Source organism: Lissotriton vulgaris, chromosome 3_1, assembly GCF_964263255.1.
Source record: "Lissotriton vulgaris chromosome 3_1, aLisVul1.2, whole genome shotgun sequence".
NCBI classification, from domain to species: domain Eukaryota; kingdom Metazoa; phylum Chordata; class Amphibia; order Caudata; family Salamandridae; genus Lissotriton; species Lissotriton vulgaris.
Window position 1 is genome coordinate 2136326838 of NC_141689.1, and position 23841 is coordinate 2136350678.

The following is a 23841-nucleotide window of genomic DNA, read 5'->3' on the forward strand; positions in this document are numbered from 1 at the left end:
AGTGTTTAATAACTGGTGTGGAAATCTTTTGCAGTTTACAAGGGAAGAATAGGTATTTGTGAAAGGAAAAGGGTGATAAAAATAATTTCTCAAGATCAACCCATAGCGTGGAGTCTAATGATGAATCAGACACCCACTTGGATAGCAGTCTTAATAGGAATGCCTTATGATATTTTGGAAAGTCAGGGAAGTTTACACCGCCTTTCGATTTTGGGCATCTCAGTTTTTGCAGCGACATTCTAGATTTTTTTGTTATTCCATAAATATAGTAAAAGGATGGAATTAATTTTATGAAAAGAATTAGTTGGTATGGATGTTGCATATGATGTAGAGTACGATAGGAGTCAACATCATTTTGATGGTATCTAGGTGACCCCACCAAGACAGATAGAGAGGGTACTATTTCGTAGTGAGAGTAGTTAATTTATCTGGGCCTTTATACAACTTTAGGGAGATTGATGTCTTAATAGATGCGGTGAACCACAAGCCTAGGTGTTTGATGTGTTGAGGGCTCCATGTAAAGTTAAAGATCGAGAAATCCTCCTTTAAAGTGCATTTCAGAACACTATATAACAAAAGTCTAGTGTTCAATTGAAACAAAGCCAGAATCCATGTAAACAGCCCTTTTTGTTCAAACCGGGTTTGTAGTAAGAACTGGTCCATGGGTAAAGAGAGAATTAAACCAGATACTGAAAGCAAGTGACGTTCACTGGTGTACTCCAAATGAAACCCAGGCTCATTCACAATCACTTTTACTGGGTTTGTTGTCTGTTCTCAAGAGAAGAAGACATGCTTTAAGGAAGCACACTAGTGTTGCAGATGTTTTCACACCATGTGCTTCGATCAAAATGTGATTATTCAGTGATTCAGGTCAGTTGCAAAATGCACCAAGTTTGTTCACAAGCACTCTCATAAGTAAATTGCCCCACAGGGACCTGAAGGACATTCATGCGCAAAATATGCTGGGGGAGAAATAAGTCAGCACCACTACACTGTCATAGCCTCAGTTCAGAAGTATGGAGAGAGAGAGAGAGTTCAAGTTTACCAAATACCTTTCTAGTACCCAGTGCTTAATTTGTAAACAGTTAGGTGCCAGGGTCCTCGTCAGGAGTCCACTGCAGCTTACACCACCAACTGCCCCGGTCAGCGCTGTCAATGACTGTACCTACAAAACTACTTACCATAACACTCCTACAAGTGTGACTATTCCGAATATTCCAGGCCAACCAACGCTATAACAGTACCTTGGGCACAGGTTTCTGTCATTTTAACACCTTGGCTGCTAGGGGTTTTCCCGCTGGGTGCTGCAGATGCTACTTCCCCATTGTTCATGACAAAGCCAGCTCGTCATAAGCGCAGGGCAGGTAACACCCATGACGAGCTGGCTTTGTCATCAGCACTGAAGGGGTTAATGTATTTTGAAGTATTAAACAAGTGTCATTGTGCTCATCTCTGAATTTGAAAAACCGCGCCACCATGTGGCAGACTGTCATAATTGCCGGTGTTGACAATTAGGTGCTGAGCACCGGTAACCTCCAGCTTAAATTAAGCACTGCTAGTACCATGTATGAGGTGCCGGATTTTGGAAGCGGAGTATCTGCAGGTGCACCATCCAATTCCAATCCAAGTCTGCAATTGAGCTCTTTTCTGTGGCAAGAATGGGCAACTGCTGGTAAATTAATTCCTATCCAAACCCATATGCTCTCCGGTGTCTGATGTTATGACTGGCTGAATATCCATTTTACCCCAAAGCTAATGTTATGCAGGTTGGTGCAAACTCTTCTTTTTTCCCTTGCATTGTTTGAATGATGTTCCTACCCTTGCCTTTACTATACTAGATTATTCCTGGTTCTGTATTAATACTAAAAACCTCTAGATTGAAGCCGTTCACATACACCTCTCCTACTGTAGTAGTTGGACAGCAGTTTGTCCACTCAGAATCTTCCTCTTGAGATTGCGTAATTCCTAATCTCAGAACGAAGTCTTCAAACTTATTTTTGCACTATTTCAGATGTCTAGGCATTCCCACCTTACAAATGCTCTAAAGCTCAGCCTTCCCAGCTCTCTTCTGACTCGTGTGAATTTTGCACACTCATGAAATCATTCCTACAGGACAACCTCTCTGCTTCCTTGTTTTCCCTTACTGATTTATGGCCTGATTTAAGGTTTGGTACACAGAGTACACTGCATCAGCATGGCAGAGGACATTCCCTCTGCTACCCTGACAAACTATCATCTGTCAAATTTAGAGATGACTGCAGGCCCTGTAGCCATTGCTGAACATTGAAAAGAACCGCTGTCACTGTGGTTCTTTTCAATGTACAAAACATTTGGTAGATGAATGCAGTTTGCTTGGATGGCCCGCACCCCAGACTTTTTGCATTTTTTCCCCATAAACTAACCCCCAGAGCTGGTGTTTGTTTCTAAAAAACAAAAAACAAATACTCCAATAAAAAATGTTTTCCTGCTAGAGACAGACAAGAAAAAATTAATTACACTGTCCAGGTAACGGGTGGTGTAAGATCCTTCCTCTGACGGTCTATATGTCGGGCTATCGGAGGAAGTATTCCGCCGACTGAGACAACAGGAACTCGTTTAACGGAACACTTAAGGTCCCACATCTCTAGATGAGCTGGGAAGACCAAGGCAATACAGGGCATGCTACTCTGTTGTGATTGTGACAGAGTACCCTATCTGCCAAACTCTAAATCGGACACTTATTTCTGTTTGACAATCTACAGAGTGGATTAGAATTTTCTTTGCTGATCAAGGATGGGGCTATTGTTCACACACTTCCATTCAAACCCAAAGGTTTGATTCATCTGGGAACAGTATGTCAATTTTTACAAGAGATGGATTTGGGAACCTCGGATTCTTTCCTAAACAGGGAATCTGAGAGTCTGACCAACACATTCTAAACTAAATTAATATCTTTCTTCTGACCCTCAAGCATCTCAAATAGACTCTGATTAAGTTCAGCAGAAAAGTTACCTAAGGCATCAAGAGAAATGTTCACATGCATTAAAATTATTCTCCAGCCACAGCACGGAACCTGCTCCAATACGAATAGGCTGCAGATAACATTATGTTCTTATTCCGTACACTTGTTACAATACTACTGCTCGAGATTGATCCATTAAAAGGACAGTTGCCTATTTGATAACACATCTTCAGTTATGGCTCAGATACCAGTGTCATAGCATCCATCTTAACAGGGTTACAGCTCAGCTAATTCAGTTCCACACACCCTCTAACATGTTCGAAATTGCAGACTGTCTCTCAGTGGAAATCAGCATACAGACCTGTGCTACATTAATTACACTCGGATTGCATCACTCATATGATGGCAGAGAAAAAACAAAAATGTATGTCAGGATTTTTTACTCTGTCCAAACTTGAATGTCCACTGCTGGTGCTGTGATACTGCCCATGCAGTTAGATGGTGCCTCAATTACCCAACTTAAAGTATGAGGCATACATGGTGCACAGCAGAGAGGAGGGTTCCTAGTCTTTCTGACCTAGCCTAATATAAGAGTATTGTTGAAATAAGCCCAAAATGAATGCGGTGCTCCACCCAGTTAGATATTTTTTATGAAAGATACAATGGGCAATTTACCCTTAAGCAGTGCATGCAATGCATTGTTAACTTCATTTAGCAATATTAGAATGACACCAATAACGGCTTTATTGAAGATTTCCATCTGGTCAAATTGACTACATTGGACTTGAATACATTGATGTGCTTGGAGAGCAACATGACAAAAAGTGGCTAAACTGTATAATCTCAGGGCACATGCGCCAAGCATTTTACCAGTCGCAAACGACCCGATTTGCAGAATTGGTCATTTGCGACCAGTAAAATGCTATTTGCGATGCATCAAGCCCTAAGGCAGTCGCAAATAAGGAAATCGCAATTTTTTGCAATTTCCTTAAATGCAAATGGAGTTAGGGAATCTCAAATTGCGATTCCCTAAATGTGATGCATCATACATTCGTAATTTACGTTTTCACAATTTGGAATTGCAAATTACCATCAACTTCAAGTTGATGGCAATTTGCATTTCCTTAGAAAAATGTATAAAATTGCCTTTTCTAAGTGCGCACACGTTTGCCCTTAGGGCATATGTGCCACATGTGCACACATGCCAATTTTGGGGGTGCAGCAGGTTGGCCTTTTGACCCCTAGCTTCAAATTGCATTTGCGAGGACCTATTTGGTACTCGCAAATTGCAAATGACTTTCCATTCATTCCTATGGGCCTCTAGGCCCATAGGAATGAATGGAAAGCATTCCTTAATAGTGAGTTGCAATTTGCGAGTCGCTATTAAGGAATTTGTAGGAATCGCAATTTCTTTTTGCAATTCCTACCTGCATAAGGAATTGTGATTCCTAAATAGCAATTCCCTAAAAATCGCTATTTAGGAATTGCTATTCCATACTTTAATGCCTGTGGTCCCTAGTCTTTCTAGCCAACAGAAAACAGTTGCCTCCTCCGACTGCAGACAGTGGGCGAGAAGCATTTCAAGAGTATTCCATTTTCGTGACATCAGGAACACAGAGCAGGTCTATGTGGCTACATTGGTAGAAAGGCACTTTAGCTCCCTGCGGCCTACCCCTGTACTATGAACTCAGAGATATGGGCCTAGTACCCCTAGTGTGGTGTCTTGTACTCCTGGCCCAGCGGGTGATGCAATAGGAATGGTGATAAATAGTGCTATTGATGCAGCATCTACATAGGGTAATAAAGGTACAAGGCAGCAGCAACAGAGGCCATAGGGACGAAAAGCGAAACAGAAACAATTGTTTCTATTGATCTTTCGCTACAAACAGGAGGCCCAATAAGAAATAACTCTGTACAATCATAGATATGGATAGGTCAGTATTCACAATGGCTTTTCCATATTGAACTTAAAGAGGTGATAGCAATCTGGTTGTAACTCCAAGTCACCACCTTGACACTCAGATCAAGGTGAGTTTTTGAGTTTTTGTGAAAGTCAGCAGCATATCTACGGGAAATAATAATTTAGCTAGAGCCTTGACTGAGAAATGTGTATTGCCAAATGTCTAACCATTCGGACCATCCACTTAGGTTCACTTTTCATTATGCCTATTCCAGGCATGGCTGATACACAACAGGTTCAGTTTTCGATACACAACATAACCATATTTGAAGTACAAATTGCTGTCACTCTCCCTTTTCATTGACATAGTTCAATGTTTTGCTCTACCTTGTTCGCTTGTATTTTGACATAGAGCATTGGTGGCTTTGGAAGGTTTCTTGAAAAATTCAAACACAGCATATTCTTCCAGCTCATTGGTCTCGGACTTCACTGCCTGCACAAGCATGGAGAATAATAAATTATTATTACACACATGATAAATAGCATTCTTATACTGTTGTCTACATTTTCTAAAAATGCGACAATGGACATAGTCCTATGCTAATAAATATGGAATATGGAAATGTAGATAAATCAGGAAATAGCTAAATAATCACTAGGGCCATAATCAGCATACACATAGTACCAGGGAATGGCATAAAAATATAAGTAGTGGTCCGTGGGATCACAACATTCCCAATTACCCCTGTAAAGTTCCTTAACAAACATCAATCAGTAGCAGGCTGGATACTGCTTATTTTCATGCCTAGAGCTCAAGCTCATCATCACTTCTGTTGTACCCTCCTCCCATCACTCTGTTCAGCGTTATATTAGACTTGACAAAATCTAAAACAAAAAGTCAACGTCTGCTAGAAGTTGGGGGCCTGGAGGGGCAGGGCTTATTACTGATCATCGCCTGAGTCACTTCTACCCACCCCTCAACCCCTCCACTAAAAAAGTAAAAAAGTTTCACACCCCATAACTAATATCACCTGTGTAGGTTCTTGAAATACGAGTTGGAAACCCACTGTGTGTAAGGGTTTCCAGCTCAACCTGTCTGCTACTTTGTGATATTGGCTCTTCTCTAGCAGATCATGTGGAGGGGCCTTATTGTATCTCTCACAGTGGCATTGTGTACGTTTGCAGGTCTGTGATGTAGGAAGGTGTCTTTATATGATATACCAAAATTAGGTTTATTGTGCAAAAAGTCCAGGGGTTCCATTATGAGTGGACAGGGGCTTGCTCTTGCAATCTCAAGGTGCTCTTTGAGGGGGTAGTGTGGTCGAGCAGACTTAGGCTTATCAGAGAGAAATGTTGGACATCTGCAAATGCACACAGTAGTCAATAAATGATGCACACAACTCAATAAGGAGATCCACACCAATTTATAAAAATAACACATATCTTTATATATGTTTAGGCACCAGAATCAATACGATCAGGTAAGTACATTTTGCAAGAGAACTACTTTTACGTTTAAAAAGTAGTTAGAAGCTACAATGTTATCCTATGTGAGGAAAAGCAAATACGGCAAATACGGTAAGTATTTTACAGACATTTTTAAGCCTTACACCCCAGGACGCTCCTTGCGTTCCAGCGACCAGCTACTACTCAAAATACCTAGAATTAAGAAAACTAGGCAAGGTGGACGTGCACTGGCCCATACCGGACCCGTTTTATGGAACTCATTGCCGCTCGGACTGAGGTCAATCACTAATCACATGGCGTTTAGAAAAAACCTAAAAACCCATTTGTTTCCCAGCTATTAACTGTCCTTCCATCCTTGAACACTTTCTCTTACTCTCTCTATACCTGCAGTTATAGCGCAGAGATACCCCTTCGGGGGTCTAGTCTGGCGCTCTATAAGAATATAAAATAAATAAATAAAAATAAATAAATTCAGGTACAGTACATCGACTTACGAGTCCTGGACTTAAGGTGAGTATGGGGCAAGGTCCAGGGCAGCACCATTAGGTCACCTACACTGCCACTAGGGTAGCCGGGCGCAGTGGTGAAATAGTGTTGGGTGCCCAGTGTTAGTCAATCGGTTTGCAGAAAAAAAAGGCTGCAGGTTTTGACTGGGGGGCCAGTCGGGCTGAACCAACAGGAGTGTTCAAGTCTTACAATGCAAGGTGATTTGGGGACACCAGTGATTCTCTTCTCCTCTGGCCGGGACAGCCGGGATCGGATCCCGGTCGACGCCGGTTGACCTAATAACACCTCCACCGGTGCTATCCTCCACGGCACCACCACCGGCGTCGCCCGCTCCTCAGGACGAAGTCGTCCCTAGGTTCAGCCCCGACACTGTGCGGGATCGGCGCCGCCCGACGCCGATGGTGCCCTTTTTGGCCTATGTCCCTCCTCCTTATTTTCAGCCTGTTCCACAGACTTCCAAGGAAGGGGAGGACTGGGAAGGGTCTGAAGACCCTCTAGCACAAGAGTGTGCTTATGATCCGGAATGGGTAGAGGATTTGGGGGAAGCCAGTGGTCTCGACACCTCAACTTGTAACAACGCAAGACTTAAATAGCACTTGGACAATATAGGAGAACATACGAATTCTCCGACTCAGCTCATATCCCGAAGCCTTGAAAAAGCCCTGTGGGCGAAACGCGCGTCGGCTGCTGTTGTATCAACAACTATCTGATTGGACAATAAAAAACATACAGATCTGATTGAAGAGTGTGACCGGATCCCTTCCTTTGATTGACAACTTGGGAATTTGAACTAGATTATTGAAAGGACTCATTACTATGCAGACCTATCTGTGTGTGATATACTAGCTGGATTATAGATATAGTGATTGGGTGTGCTCTGGTGCAGAGTTGAAATTGATATACCAGGATTCTTAGAATCGTTGGGTAAAACAACACCTTAGTGGGTAGGTGTCGGATACCGTAGTAAGCACCCCGTACTGATCATATGTAGAATTAAGGAATTGTTTGTTTTCATGCAAGTAAGTAGATGTGCGGATTGATTAGGGCAAACCCACATTTCTGTGTTCTACACCTGACCATGGCATGCTGTCTCCTCCTATCGTGGCTACAGAGAAGGGAGCCAGTTACGCAGTGGTGTTGCACTGTCTGACGTTCTTTTGGGTACCTGGTCCAGGCCCAACACAGGGGCTCCTGTGAATAGGAACGTGGCCAGACGCCATTGCCTGGCTCAGGGTGATTCCCTCTTTCTCTCCCAACACCCCACCTCTGAGTGCTTGGTTGTCCAAGCCTGTTCTTTCCAGAGTGTGTTCCCTTCCGCCCCTCCGGATAGGGAAACCAAAAAGCTGGAGCAGCTGTTTTCATCTGCAAGCATAGGGCTGCAGTCGGTGCCTCTTTGGCCGTTACTCCCACTCTCTGTGTGACACGGTTGCGCAGGTGCTGCCTAACTGCCAGGAGGAGGCCCATGCAGTCCTCTCCCAGGCTATTGCTGCTGCGAGAGACACAGCTAAGTTCACCATACATTGTGGGCTGGACACCTCCGACTCACTGGGCAGATCGATTTCCACGACGGTGGCGCTTAGGTGCTACGCCTGGCTGAGGACAACTGCTTTTCAGGGGATGTCCAGAACACTCTGATGGACATGCCCTTTGATGGCTTTCGCCTCTTTGGCAATAAATCGGACAGTGCGTTGGAGCGCTTTAAGGACTCCCGGGCTACGGCCAAGTCCTTGGGTATGTCAGCCACTCTGCCTCCTCCACCTTCTGCTTTTCGCTTCTTTCATGGCCATGGAAAGGGTGCTCCACCGTGTTCGCAGGGCCATAGGCCACTGCAGCAACAACTTCAGCGTGGCCGCGGACATGGGAACCGTCGAGGCAGTTCAGGGGGCCAGCGGGTGGGTCAGTCCACCTCCACCCCGCAGTATCCACTGCAAAGCCTTCCTAGTCCAGTATTTCAGGCCTACCAGACGCCAGTGGGAGGCAGAGTTCGCTATTATCTCCCCCACTGGTGCAACATCACATCAGACAAGTGGGTGCTGCAAATTGTCCGAAGGGGCTACTCCCTCCCCTTCAAGGCAACCCCTCCATCCATGCCAGCTCAGTACCACCGCATGTCGGGTAATCACTTGGCACTTCTCCAGCAGGAAGTTGCGGCCCTCTTGGCCAATGGGGCCATTGAGCGCGTTCCAACGCCAGAAGTAGGTCGTGGTTGTTATTCCTACTACTTTCTGGTTCCAAAGAAGGACATCGTCCTGCGTCCTATCTTAGACCAGCGGAACATCAGTCGCTTCCTCCGGAAGGAGAAGTTCAAGATGCTCACACTTGCTCAGGTCTTGTCTGCCCTAGACCTGCAAGACTGGATGGTAGCTTTGGATTTGCAGGACCCCTATTTCCACATTGCCGTCCTGCCGGCCCACCAGCATTACCTGCGGTTCACGGTAGGCCACGAGCACTTTCAGTTCACTGTGCTCCCCTTTGGCCTTACCAGCGCCCCTCGGCTGTTCACGAAGGTGATGACCGTGATCGCAGCTCATCTGCGCAGATCGGGGGTTTCAGTCTTCTACTATCTCGACGACTGGTTGTTGAAGGCGGGATCGCCCCAGACAATCGTCTGCCACTTCCAGACCACAGCCTATCCCCTGCATTTGCTGGGGTTTTCCATCAACGTGCCGAAGTCGCACCTGATTCCCTCACAGAAGCTCCGCTTCATTGGAGCGGTTCTGGACTTGGCGCAGTTTCGGGTGTATCCTCCCGAACAGCAAGTCCGGGATATTCAGGCTATGATTCCGATCTCTCAGCCTCTATCCCGGGTACCGGTCAGGATGACCCTATGGCTACAGGGCATGATGGCCTCCTGCATCCTGTTAGAGCATCATGCCAAATGGCATATGCGGGCTCTGCAGTGGGACCTTAAGTTCCAGTGGGCACAGCATCGGGGCAACCTGTCCGATCACGTCCAGATCTCGGCGGGCACTGCACGACAATTGCAGTGGTGGCTCACTAATCGCGATTGGGTCAATGGCAGATCCCTCTCCCTTCCCTAACCAGAGCACACAGTGGTGACAGACGCGTGCGGCCACATGGGAGAGGTGGAGATCAGAGGCCCAAAGACTCCCACGGAGGCCCGGCTCCATATCAATCTTCTGAAGCTTCGGGTGATCTGACTTGCACTGAAGGCATTCCGTCCCTCTGTCATGGGGAGGGTAGTGCAGGTGTTAACAGACAACACCACTGCCATATGGTATTGCAACAAACAGGGCGGGGTAGAGTGGGGTTGTGGACTCTATGTCAGGAGGCTCTGCACCTCTGGACATGGTCGGAACATCAGGACATTCTCTGAACGCCAGGGTGGACGAACTCAGCAGTCGGTGCATGATGGATCAGGAATGGCGTCTGCACTCGGACGTGGTGAAAGGTCTCTTTCAGTAGTGGAGAGATCCTTGGTTAGGTCTATTCGCCACCGTAGAGAACGCGCAATGTCCTCAGTTCTGCATATTGGAATTTCCAAGGCGGCCATCGCTAGGCGACGCTTTTCGTCGCGAGTAGAGTTGCGGTCTACTATACGTCTTTCCGCCCATCCCACTTCTACCCACAGTGCTGAAAAAGATCAAGGGCGACCGTGCCCAATTTGTTCTGTTGGCTCCGGACTGGGCTTGTATGGTATCCCGAGCTACTCAGCATGGCGATCGATCCCCCACTCCGCCTGTCTCTCTGGGCAGCAGGGGAGAGTTCTCCACACAAACCTGTCCAGCCTCCACCTCCTTGCGTGGAGATTAAGCGGCGGCAGCTGACGTCTTTCGACCTGCCTCCCGAAGTCTGTGATGTTATCTTGGCAGCCAGGCGTCCCTCCACTAAAACGGTATAGGCCTGAAGGTGGAATAAATTTGCGGCATGGTGCACAGCAAAGGCTGTGGATCCCCTTTCTGCCCCTCTTTCAGAGGTCCTTCTATTTCTTCTATCTTTGGCCCAGCAAGGCTCTGATCTTGGCACTAATGAAGGGCTATATCTCGGCCATTTCAGCCTTTTTACGGCTTCCAGATCAGCCTTCCCTTTTCAAATCCCCTGTTGTAAATAATTCTTGAAAGGCATTACGCACATGTTCCCTCCTGTCCCTTTCGTGATGCCTCAGTGGGACTTGAACCTCATTCTGACTTATCTGATGTGTGCTCCTTTTGAGCCACTTCACAGCTGTCCTTTTTGTCTTCTCGCTCTAAAGACTGCATTCCTGGTTGCCATCACCTCTGCCAGAAGAGTGAGTGAGCTCCAGGCTCTTTCTTCTAAACCTCCTTTTCTCTCTGTCCATCCGGACAAAGCTGTTCGAAGGACTCGTCCATCTTTTCTGCCAAAGGTTGTCATTGCCTTTCACATCGGGCAGACCATGACTTTGCCCACCTTCTTTCAGTCTCTGCATCCCTCAAAGGAGGAAGAGAGACTCCACTTTCTCGACCCAAAACGCGCGCGCTCTTTCTATCTGAACCGCACACAACAGTTCCGGACTGATGGCCAACTCTTTGTTGGCTACGTGGGCGCAAAGAAAGGTCGGGCCGTGCACAAGCGGACCATCTCTCGGTGGGTCATTCTGTGCACTAAGGTTTGTTATTCTTTGGCTAAAAAGGAGCCTCCAGTGGGGCTACACAGCCACTCTACCAGGGCGACGGCAGACACTACTGCTTTGGGAAGGGGAGTTCCCTTGCATGACATCTGTCAGGCAGCTACGTGGGCCTCGTTGCACACATTTACCAAGCATTACTGCCTTGACAGCCAAGTTCAGAGAGACTGCTTCTTTGGCCGTTCTGTTCTCCAGGACTTTCTGGTGTGATCTTGGTTCTCAGACCCACCACCGGTGTTGGTATTGCTGGGGTATCTATTCTAAGGTAAGGAATCTATCACTACGTGTTTCTTTCAGATGCACAAGTTACTTACCCTCGGTAACGATATATCTGTAAGAAACATTAGTAGTGATAGATACCTTACCACCCCACCCATCCTCAACATTCTGCGAACTGATTTCTAGGGTTAATGTCATCCCTTTCAGGGCCCTAGTTTCATGGCACCAGTAGTCAGTTTCTTGCATGGCCCAGCGTTCCTGGCACAGAAAGTCATGTACAGAACTGACGTCAGCGCGCATGGGCGCGTCTAAGTAGCTCCAGCGACGTCATCCCGGCGTCAACGACGCACACAGAGCCTCACGGCGACGCCTACTGACGGGCAGGGGTACTGCTGACAAAAACTTTCCAGATCCAGTCTGACGCCTGAGGGTAATTCTAAGGTAAGGAATCTATTACTACTAATGTTTCTTTCAGATATATCGTTACTGAAGGTAAGTAATTGAGAAGTTAGGGAAGTGTAGGGTAGTAGCGAATGGGCTACTTAACCCTGGGGTCACTATGCCACCTGTATGACCAGTTCCTGTGGTAAGTGAGCATAACCCTGTCCCAGAGTTCCTAAGTTTGCCATCACCAAGATGGTTAACTCTGAAAAGTTGCCTCCACTTCAGGTAGCCCACCTTAGGGTTGGAACTAGCCTGAGGGTGGACATGCCTATTTGACTAGCTAATTTTTCCACCTGTGCAGGCGCCAGACGGCTCTGGAAAAAGAGGGTTGGCTTCCTCTTCTGTGAGAGAAACCAGATTTGCGTACCAAAGGTGGTGGGCTCGTTGAAGCTCCCCTGCCTTGGTATGCTAATCTGCAGGTCATCCTGTGGGAGGGGGTAAAAATACCCCATGCCACAGCAAACTTGTTTTCTGGCCATCTGAGAGCAAAGGCCCTCACCCATGGAGGTCAGAAAACTATTTCTGGTAGCAGGATAACAAAAAATCAAGCAGTAGCTGGTAGGTTTTCAGGGTGCACCTCTAATGTGCCCTCTGTGTGAATGTAGAATAAATCAAATACTGGCATCAGTTCGGGTTTATTGATACGAGATACTTGATACTAGCCCTCCCTATTTGCAGTGAAGCCATCATGTACCAGGGGAACTCGTTTTACCCAGTGTCCAGCACATGAACTTAAGGGAGAGATTGAAACAGACACATTTGGCACCGACAACAAAGGAGTACAAAGGAACTATTAAATGTCACAACTGTACAAATTGCAACAACGTCATAGAAGGCAATAAATGCAGTCATCCGACCACTGGAAAACAGATTGATCTTAAACACACCAGTGACTGCAATGCTCAAAATGTTATATATGGCATCAAATGCCCGTGTGGAAGACTTTGTCGGAAAAACACAACACAAAATCAAAACAAGAATCACGGAGCATAAAAGCAGGATACGTAATATGAACTTAACATCACCACTTGTCTATCATTGGAGAGAATCACAACACACCATTTCACAGTTACCTTTTTTTGTTATTGAACAGGTATCCCCAAAATCAGGTATTGACACTAACCAAAGACTATTGCAACAGGAGATTTTTTGGATTAAATACCTCAAAACGATGACTCTGATTGGATTGAATGATAAATACGATTTATCGTGCTTCTTGTAAAAATCAATCATTTGATTTTAGACATTAACGTAACTTCAACTATTTAGGAGTACTAACTAATGTGCACAACAATCAACGCATTTATTATGTCATTATCATTGGATGCTAGTATGTTTACTGTTTACTGTGTCAGGTAGGATTTGTCAGTTCATACACTTAGACCTCATATAAATCACACCTTATATTTTACCTAGTAAGAATAGAACACTAGTATGATAGGTGGGGCCACACAGGTGGCGCATCGGAATAATAAAACTAACCTACATAATCCATTTGATATTAACACTCTTGAAAATTAAATGACGTTTGTCGTACTATTAAAACATTATCATTTCATTAAATATCGGCAAAATAACTTATGGCTCACGATTAGAAGAGCATAATAGTCATATAATTCATTAGTCCATAATACCGCAGATGAAACTAGCAACAAACACTTTTTACTTCGCCAATCTAAGATGGCGCTAGCAAAAAATGCAAGCGTCCTAGCTAGCTGAATCCGTCGTTTATTTCTGACAAACACCAATGTTGGTGTTGATAATTCGAACGCGGAAGAGCACGTCACACATCGGCGTTGGATCAGACGGGATGGCGTTCACTTGTTGAAAGAACACGGATATATTACGAGGTACGACTTGAATGTCTTTGCGTACAGGCAGCGTTGCAAAGTTTAAAGTGGGCAGCATTTTTTAATTTCCGTCCTTTCGGTATTTTTTAGGACAGCGTGACGAAGAACAACAGACAGGTATGCGAAGTGTCAATATATAAAACATTAATGCAGACAAGCCGTTTTGAATCGCATATGTGAGTCTAAAAGACACACGTTTCATTTTTTTCAGAGCTTTAACAGTTTTTACGAAAGGTAGGCAACAACATGTTTTCATAAGAAAACAGATAAACGTATCTTACAGCGGTTTGATGAATGATAGTTACAATGGTGTTATATACAATTGTATTTCCAGAAAATTTTTTGGTACTCGTGCTACGCTAGGAGGCTACAAATAACACGTCATATAATCAGGTACGCAAAGTAAATAATGATGCACACAAGTCCCCATGTTGCATAACAAACATAGACGTACATAATATTTCATTTGTTTATATTTTCCCCTGATGAAGGCACACGGCAAGTGCCGAAATGCATTGGGCTCTGGTCTTTCAAAAATTACCTTGTGATTAAAAAACAACTTGTTATATCAGAACATGAATGAATACAAGTACATTTCTTTTGCTTTTCAAAAAGTTTTTGTTTATGAAGAATTGAATTTGGATATTGTGAAAATACATGATATTACAATGAACTGTGAATGAATAAAAAGAACACTAAAATAAGTAAACAAGGAGTACAGTGAATGAATATACATATCATAAAGTGCGGAAGCATCAATTGAACAGTGCGTGATTAGATGGGCCAACAAACTCACATTAACTACCAGCACATGAACTTAACATGACTTCCCTGTATACTTGTACTGGTAGCAATAGAGCTGACCAGCACATGGGTATATGTCTTCACATGTAGTATAGTGTACTCTGCCTTAGGGCTTTATGGCCTGCTGTGGTGGTGACTTACTTATACTGCATGCAATGCTTGTGGACATGGCACACACAGGGATATGTGCCATGTTGTGTTTCACTTTTGTCTGCACTAAGACATGCCGTCTGTATGTGTTTGGTGAGGGGATCCTTACATGCCCTTATGGACTCTCTTGAGCATCTTTGCCCTAGGTACCAGAGGTACCTCTAACTAGGGACTTACAGAGAGTGCTAAAGGTATTGCCAATTGGGGTACAATTGCACAGTTTTTGAGAAAGAGTTCTGGCAAAGGTATTGCCAATTGGTGTACAATTGCACTATTTTTGGGAAAGAGTTCTTGCAAAGGTATTGCCAATTGGTGTACAATTGCACAGTTTTTGGGAAAGAGTTTTGGCACTGGGGACCTGGTTAGCCGAACTCAGCGCATTTCCAGTAGAAATAGCATCAAAAACAAAAAGGACCACTTTAGTACAAAACCCCCTTCCAAATGGAAGAGAATGAGTCTAACCTTTCCCAAGAGTCTTCATCTTCTAAGTGGAAAAACTTGGAAAGGCCAACTGCATTGGCTTGGCCAGTCCCAGGTCTGTGTTCCACAGTAAAGTCCATACCCTGTAGAGAGATGTACCACCTCAACAGTTTCGGGTTTTCACCTTTCATTTGCATTAGCTTTCCAAGAGGCCTGTGGTTAGCTTGAACAAGGAAGCAGGAGCCGAAAAAGTATGTCCTCAGCTTCTTCAGGGACCAAACCACAGCAAAGGCTTATCCTCTCAATTGCACTCCAACACTGCTCTCTGGGGAGTAACCTCTTGTTAATTAAAGGAACAGGTTGGTCATAGCCATCATCATTGGTTTGACATAGGACCACTCCCATCCCATGTTCAGAGGCATCCGTCTGCACTATGAACTGCTTTGAATAGTCTGGAGCTTTTAGAATGGGTGCTGACCACATTGCTTCCCTCAGAGTTTCAAAAGCCTTTTGATAGCTTACTGTCCGGTTTACTTTAGCATTTTCTAGGATGTCAATTCCTTGAAGGGCTGGCATAATGGACCCATATTCGTTCACAAACCTCTTTTAGTACCCAGTCAACCCAAGGAGCGCCTTGACTTGAGTCTTGGTTGTTGGCGCTACCTAGTCCAGTCTGGATCTCGGGTTGTAAAGATTGAACTTGCCCTCCACCTCTAAGGTGGGCCAGGTATACAACAGAGCCCTGCGATATCTGGCACTTGCTTGCCATGATAGGGAGGCCTGCACTTCACAGAGCCTCAAGGACCTTTCCAAGGTAGATCAGGTGATCCTGCCAAGTGGAGCTAAAGAACGCAATATCGTCTGAATATGCTGCACTAAAGGTCTCCAGCCCAGTAAGGACTTTATTTACCAATCTTTGGAAGGCGGCAGGCGCATTCTTTAGTCGAAAGGGAATAACAGTGAACTGATAATGCTTATCTGGGGTTAAGAGTGTAGATTTTTCTTTTGCCCAATCTGACAGTACCCTGATGTCAAATCAAAAGTGCTGAGAAATTGGGCTACCCCTAACCTGTCAATCAATTTGTCACCCCTAAGAATCGGTGTGCATCAGTCTTGGTTGCTACATTGAGGCCCCTATAATCCACAGTAAGCCTCAGCTCTGTTTTTCCACCCTTGGTGTGAGGTTTGGGGACTATGATAACTGGGTTGGGACAGGGGCTCTCAGAGGATCAAATGACTTCCTATTCCAGCATATTACTTACTTCAGCTTTGATGCTCTCTTTGACTTGGTCAGACTGCCTGTATATTTTGTTTTTGACAGGTAGGTTGCCCCCAGTGTCCACGTCATGTGTACACCAGCTTGTCTGACCTGGGGCCAAAGAGAAGAGCTCAGCATACTGTTGCAGGACTTGCCTGCATTCAGACTTCTGATGGGCAGAGGAGGGTCTGAAAAGACAACTCCTTCCACTGACCAGTCTTTAGCGTTGTGAAATAGGAGGTCAGGGAGAGGTTCACTCTCTTCCTTCTGATCCTCATTAGTGACCATCAGCATGGCCACCCCAGCCCTGTCATGATAGGGTTGAAGGAGGTTGACGTGGATAACCCTCTTGGTGTTCCCGCAAGTGCCAAATTCCACTAGATATATGGCCTCCCCTTCTCTTTCTATGACAGAGTAGGGTCCACTCTATTTGTCCTAGAGGGCCCTAGGAGCAACAGGCTCCCAAGTCCACACCTTCTGCGCCTTGGATGGTACTCCACTAGTGAAGCCTTTTTGGCTGCACTACAGCTTCTGGACCTCTTCACTGGCCTCAAGGTTTTTGAATGCTTTCTCCATGTAGTCAGCCACCCTTGAACGTAGGCCAAGCGCAAAGTCCATTATGCCTTGCTTAGGCTATTTGAGAGATCTCTCCCAGCCTTCCTTCACTTGACAAAATGGCCCCCTTACAGGCTGAACATACAAAGTCCTAAGGGCGGAAAACCTACTTCCTTCTGTGGTACTTCTCTGTAGCCTAAAAGCAGGTATGGCAGTAAGACATCTCATCTCTTGAGCATTTCAGGGAGTCCACCAATCATACCTTTCATGGTTTTGTTGAATTTCTCAACTAAATTTGTTAGTGGGTGATAGGGAGTGGTAAACTTGTATGCCACCCCACATTCAGCCCATGTGGCTTTCAGGTAGCCAGACATGAAGTTACTACCTCTCTCTGACACTACCTCCTTATGAAAACCCACTCTAGTAAAAATACTAATGAGAGCTCTGGCAACTTCAAGAGCAGTGACACTCCTTAGGGGAATATCTTCAGGGTACCTGGTGGCATGAGCCATTACCACCAGTATAAATCTGTTCCCCGATGATGTGCAAGGTTCTAGGGGGCAAATAGCATTAACCCCTACTCTGTCAAAGGGGACAGCAACCACTGGAAGTAGAATTAAAGGGGCCTTTGGGTGACCACTTGCTTTGCCACTGGCTTGGCAGGTTGCACATGAGTTAAAAACTCCTTCACCTTCGGGACATACCTGGCCAAGTGAGAAACCAACCTACTCCTAATTTTGCCCTGGCCAAGATGCCCAGCTAAGGGAATGTCATGAGCCAAAGTGAGCAGAAAATCACTACCATGCTCCTAGTGGCACCAGGTATGTGGTCTCTGGCCTCAGTGTAAAGGAGTCCCTCCTCCCAAAAGGTTCTGTGGGAGCCACTGACTTCTCCCTTTTCCTGATCAGCAGCTTGCTGTCTCAGGCATTGTCTCAGGCATTGTGCCAGGCCCTCTGTCCCTGGCACATCTCTTCCTTAGAGGGTCCCCCAGAAATTAGGAGCTCTGCTGTGTAAGGCCCAAGTTCCTGGGATTCAGTTCCCTTTGGGGCAGACAGGCCTTTTCCCGGAGGAGAGGGGACCCGAGCTTTTGGCTGGTTTGAAGCTGTTTTCCCTGTCTTCCTGCCTTTTTCCTTGGAAGGTTGGGTCATTATTCCAGGCTCAAATTCTTATTTTTCAGTTTGCATTGTGCTCTAATTTTCACACACACACACACACACACACACACACACACACTTTCAGGTATACCCAGAATAGTTGCATGGATCCTTCTTTTGACCTCAGCCCATGCTGATGACTCCAGATCATTTCCTAGCAGACAGGCTACCGGAATTGCAGAGGATACCACCACCTTCTTTCCTCCCCCCCCCCCCATTCTAAGGATACTTTTCCTATAGGATGGACCTTAGTTTGGTTGTCAGCATTGATGACCGTGAATGTGGCATTAGTGGAGTGTAGGGTAGTAGCAAAGGGCTACTTACCGCTGGGGTTACTATGCCCCCTACATGACCACTTCCCGAGAGAAGTTGGCATAACCCAGTCCCAGAGTTCCTAAGTTTGCCATCACCAAGATGGCTAAATCTGAAAAGTCCCCTCCACCTCAGGTAGCCCACCTTAGGGGTGGTACTGGCCTGAGAATGGACTCACCTATCTGACTAGCTAAGTTTCCAGCCTGTCCAGCTACCAAAGGTCCCGGGACAAAGGGGGGGGGGGGGTCAACTTCCTTTCCTGTGAGAGAAGCCATATTTGCATACCAAAGGAGGTGGGCTATTCGAAGCTCCCATGTCTAGGAATGATAATCTGCAGGTTATCCTGTGGGAGGGGATGTAAACACAGTCTTCCTGAGCAGGCTTGGTTTCTGGCCTGAGAGCAAATGCCCACTTTCTTGGGAGTCAGAAACATATCTCTGGTGGCAGGCTGGGGAAAACCAGCCAGTCCGTATGCTGGTAGATTTTTAGGGGTCACCTCTAAGGAGCCCTCTGTGTGTCTTAATAAATCCAACACTGACATTAGTGTGGGGATATTATTATAAGAGATGTTTGCTATCAAACATCCCTATTTTCAGTGAAGCCATCATGTAGCTGGGGAACTCGTTTTGCCCAGTGTTCAGCACATGTACTTACAATGGCTTACCTGTTCTCTTGTACTTGCAGCAATAGAGCTGACCAGCACAGGGGCAGATCTGCTCAGGCAGATAGATCCTCACATGTATTATAGTGCACCCTGTCTAAGGCTGTAAGGTTTGCAGTAGGGGTGACTTAACTATACTACATGCAAAGTTTGTGGACATAACACAAAGGGATATGTGTCACATCTTGTTTTCACTTTGGTTTGCACCAAGACATGAAGTCTGTATGTGTTTGGTGAGGGTTCGAATGGAGTGACAGTTCGGACTGCAGCCCTTAAAGACCCTCTTTATCCTCCTTGCCCTAGGTACCACTTACTAGGGACATGCAGGGAGTGCTAGTGGTATTGCCGATTGGGGTACAATTGCACAGTTTTTGGGAAAGAGCTCTGCCACTGGGGACTTGGTTAGCAGGAACCTAGTGCACTTCCAGTCGAAATCACATCAAATACCAGGCAGAAAGTGGGGGTTACCATCTCAAAAAGGGCCACTTTCCTACATGTGGTATGGTTATCAACACTACCTCTTTTTCTCATGAAATTTCACTACATCTATGATCACTTCTACAGAAAACCCTTTGTTGCAGTTGTGGCTAGGTCTGCACTAAAACAAACAAATTAAATAAATACATATTCGAAGAAATGACAATGGTAAAAGTGTAGCACAGACCACACATGAAAGCCTGAAGTCCTGTAACGACAATCATGAATTATGTTTCTTAAACATTTAATTCATTGGATCTAGGGCAAAGAGATGATGATTTTGATTGTTAAGAACATTAAGAAACACAAACAACAAAAGTGAAACAGCAAGCCTGTGCAGCAACCGCGTTCCCCCACTGTTAGTCCAAAGTAGAACATTTTAAACTGTTAAGTGGGTACATCCACTACTCCTGCTATTTCCAGGGAGTGATACCAAGGACCAAAATTGATTCATTCACGACTGTGAAGTGCACCACCATGAAATAGCTTCCAAAATGATATAGTCGATCCGGTCAGTTTGTATCCAAAATATTCTTTAATCTTCACATAAATATTGTAAAAACAGCCAAAGCGTTTCATCCAACTCTTGTGGACTTCATCAGGGCATATTTGTTAGTTGTATTCCTCTGTAGTTATTAACACAGTGCCAACACTGTGATTATTTAGATCAATGGCCCCTCCTTTCGTGTGCCCAATCCCTCATACGTCCAGGGTCAGTTTCAATGTCTCTTAATTTAGTGATACTGCAACAGTGCCTTAGTAACTTGATGTAGCTCCCTCATTAACCCCACTGCCTTCCATCAGTCTTCCTGTTTGACTGTTCTGTGCTTCCAGTCCTCGTGTTCAATTGTTCCTCCTCTTCCTTTGTCCTTCGTGGACAAAGGACTCACCTGTTGCTTCCCTCAGTCCAGGTCAGCCGGTGCGTGACCGGACAAAGCCGGACTCACGAGCCTGAGCAGCAGAGCTGCAAAGGGAGGTTCTAATCAAGCTCACGCACTTGGTAAAACACAGAAAGAGGACTCACTTCTGCTTGTATTACTTTTTTCAATTCTAAGGCAATGTTTGGATGCGATAACATTTGTTAGTTTCTCCGTCCATCCCTGTGTGACACCCGGTCCAGCGCGCTTTGGTTTCTTTCTGGTCGCGAGTCCGAACTTTATAAAACCATTTCTGTGTACACACCTGAGCTCTTCGTAAACTGCTGTAAACAAGAAAAGGGTGGCACGTGCACATAAAATATTACTCCTAGCAAGGAAAGCAGCTGTGAATAGGGCTAGGCTTGCCCATATCTAAGCAGATAAGCCGTCCCCTGCCAGACAGTGCGGGGTTTGAGAGAGAAAGAAGCACATGTTTGGGAGAAAACACAAGTCTGGGCAGGGAGGGCACCGGGGGGCACAATTCATGGCCCTGGCTGTGTTTCTGGATCATGGCAGCCTTGCTTGGTGACCGGAACAGAGGGTACTTCCAAGGGGAATGCTGCTTTTGCAAACAGTGGCTCTGCAGGTCTGGGGGCAGCATGTGACGGTTCTTTAGGAGTCTGGAGCGTGGTCACGCCCTCATCCTCCATCCTGCATCCCAAACCTCCCCACCCTTCCCTCCTGCCACAAGGACTGCTACGCCAGACAAAACAAGCAAGCACTAGAAGAAGCAAAACATACGTGCTTCGAAATGCAAACGAATAAATGAAAACGAAATAAGCCCCACGCGACTCAAGCCTACATATGCAATCTTTCCCCAAAACAAATCACCGCATGCCCCATGACCCTCGAAGCTATGTGAACCCAGGCCTGTAATGTTTGCTGTTGCGGTAGAAGAGATTATCTATTATCCATTCAGCTTAATACGGGCCTGCTATTAAAAATAAATACCTACAAACCATATCCATAGTCAAATATTAATAAAAACATAGATTCAAACAAATGTATACATTTAATACAATTATCACCTATCTCTTCAAATATGAATCTGTGCTGAGCCTAGTCCGCTGTTAGACGCAGACTGCTTGCTGCTGCTGCCGCGCTTTGCAGACGAGCGAGCGAGTGAGAAGGGCGCCACTGACACCGCAGGCTCCCACGCTACCGACACCTCCCGGGCCCCTAACCAGCCGTCCGTCCTCCACACTGTGGGGGCTCTTACACATGGGAGGCAAAGAGGGCGGCTCCACCGACACAGCGCGTCCCATTCATGCAGCGCGGGGGCATCGCCGGCGTACGGAGCAAAGGAGTAAAGGTGAGCGTGGCCACAGCTGGCGAGTGCGCCCGATTTTCGAGTTGCTGTACGAGCCGGGATTTTCAGTGCGGGACAGAAGCAAGAGCAAAACAGAGAGAAGCTGCTGTGTAAGTTAGCTTCAGTGCCGCCATCTGTGTCCCCTATACGGGTCTGCTGCTGCAGGGAAAACAAGTAAAATGGTGGCAGCAGCTGTGGATATACGCGTGGTGCGATGCGGTGGCAGTAGACTCTCTAAGCCCCGTCATTTTCAGACTGGGGGGCTTGTTTTGGACTGAGGACGTCACAGAGAAAGAAACGAAAAAACACGCCCCCAATCCGAAAAAGACGGGGCTTAGAGCGTCACTGGGACCTCTTCTCCAATGGCTGGCCAGCATTTAGGAGGCCAGCCAATGGAGAAGAGGGGCGAGGTTAACCTCGCTACTAAGAGGCATTAAATCTCGCCAGCGAGACTGCGCATGTGCGCAGCCTACGCTAGCAGAGACCTAATAAACAGAGGAGTCCGAAGTCCTTGATGGGCACTAGTGGGCAAGTACCAGGGCCTATACACCTTTGGGAAGTAGAAGGCTTTACTAATCAACTGTGCAGCTCAGTACTAAATGAAAATACTCGGAGCACAAGACAGTGGCAGCTCATCACCTCTGACAATAATGAGTTCCGATGTTTTAAAGAAAGGTCATCTTTCTAGCCACACACAATGGATAGCTTTTATTAACACATGGGTGCTTCTCAAAACGATCTACAAAGCTTCTTAGCTACAGGGGTACATCTATTTTCCCTGCAGAAATACAAGTGTTTATTTTGGAAGACAGCAGACTGCTGACTATAAATTTGAGCAGTATTCTGATGGATATGTTTCGAGGTTATAAGGAGCAACTTAGGTTTTGGAAAAGTAGTAAATGGATGATCAAAGGTTTCACTACATTTCTAGAGGATGGTGCAAACAGACAAAAGAAGAATGAAGTGGAGTTTGGGATATAAATCCCTAGGTACTACACTTGGACTCAAGGATTTTCGAACTTACAGCAGCGAGCCTCATTTCCCAGACACCCATGAAAGAAAATAATATTGTTAATGTAATATCAGTAAGTGCTAACATATGCATTCTGGTCACTATTGTGAAAACCACACCTCATTAGAAGTATTAGATATCCATCCAGCATTTGCTGAACACCAACATTCTTTTCTTTTATGTAAGCATGAGCAATCCGCAAAATCCGCGAATTCCCGCGAATTTGCGGATTTTTTTTTTTTGTGTTCGCCCGTGTTTCTGCCAGTTCGCGAGGGTTTTTACAATTTCGCAATTTGCGAACTTACCTGTCGGTCGCAAGTTTTGCGAACTTGTTGTTTCTACGTGTCCAGCCTGTTTGGGACACTCTTCTTCATCACTGCCACTCTCTGTCACCACTGCCACTCTCTGACTACTCATGCCACCCTCTGGCCCACCCATGCCACCCTCTGTTTCATCACCACACCCTCTGGTTGTCCAGTGTACATTATTTTCGGCAAAGCAAAGCACACCCTCCCTGCCTCAAGTGACCTGAATTAATTTGGGGCTGATTAATGTGTCACAGAATATTTTTTTAGCTGGCACCTGCTTCCTTAGTGCGCCCTGATTAGTGATCTTTTGCACTTGCTAAGTGCTTTCATTGTTGCAAAATTAGTTACAACACCTGCCCTGCCCCAACTGACAATAATGAATTAGGGGCTGATTAATGGATTTTAACTTCCAGCCTGGCTCCTGCTTGTCTCCCTTAGCTGTAATTCAGGACCTTTGTGGCATATGTGTAACTATTCTGAGGTTCAGAGCAGGGTCACATAATAGTTTCAACTGGCAACTGAACTCTGGAGGGGCCCCTCAGGAAGCACTACAGGAAATGGCTACTAATG

General features: G+C 45.7%; 1 protein-coding gene across 7 annotated transcripts in view; it reads right to left on the reverse strand.

Annotated features, from left to right (window-relative positions):
* Positions 1-23841, reverse strand: part of LIMCH1 (LIM and calponin homology domains 1) — an 892718-nt gene that overhangs the window by 122757 nt on the left and 746120 nt on the right. For all 7 annotated transcript variants that reach the window (XM_086962709.1, XM_086962710.1, XM_086962708.1 and 4 more), the window contains one exon: positions 5229-5334. In XM_086962709.1, the coding sequence (XP_086818835.1) occupies positions 5229-5334 (106 nt within the window). The remainder of the gene's footprint in view (positions 1-5228; positions 5335-23841) is intronic.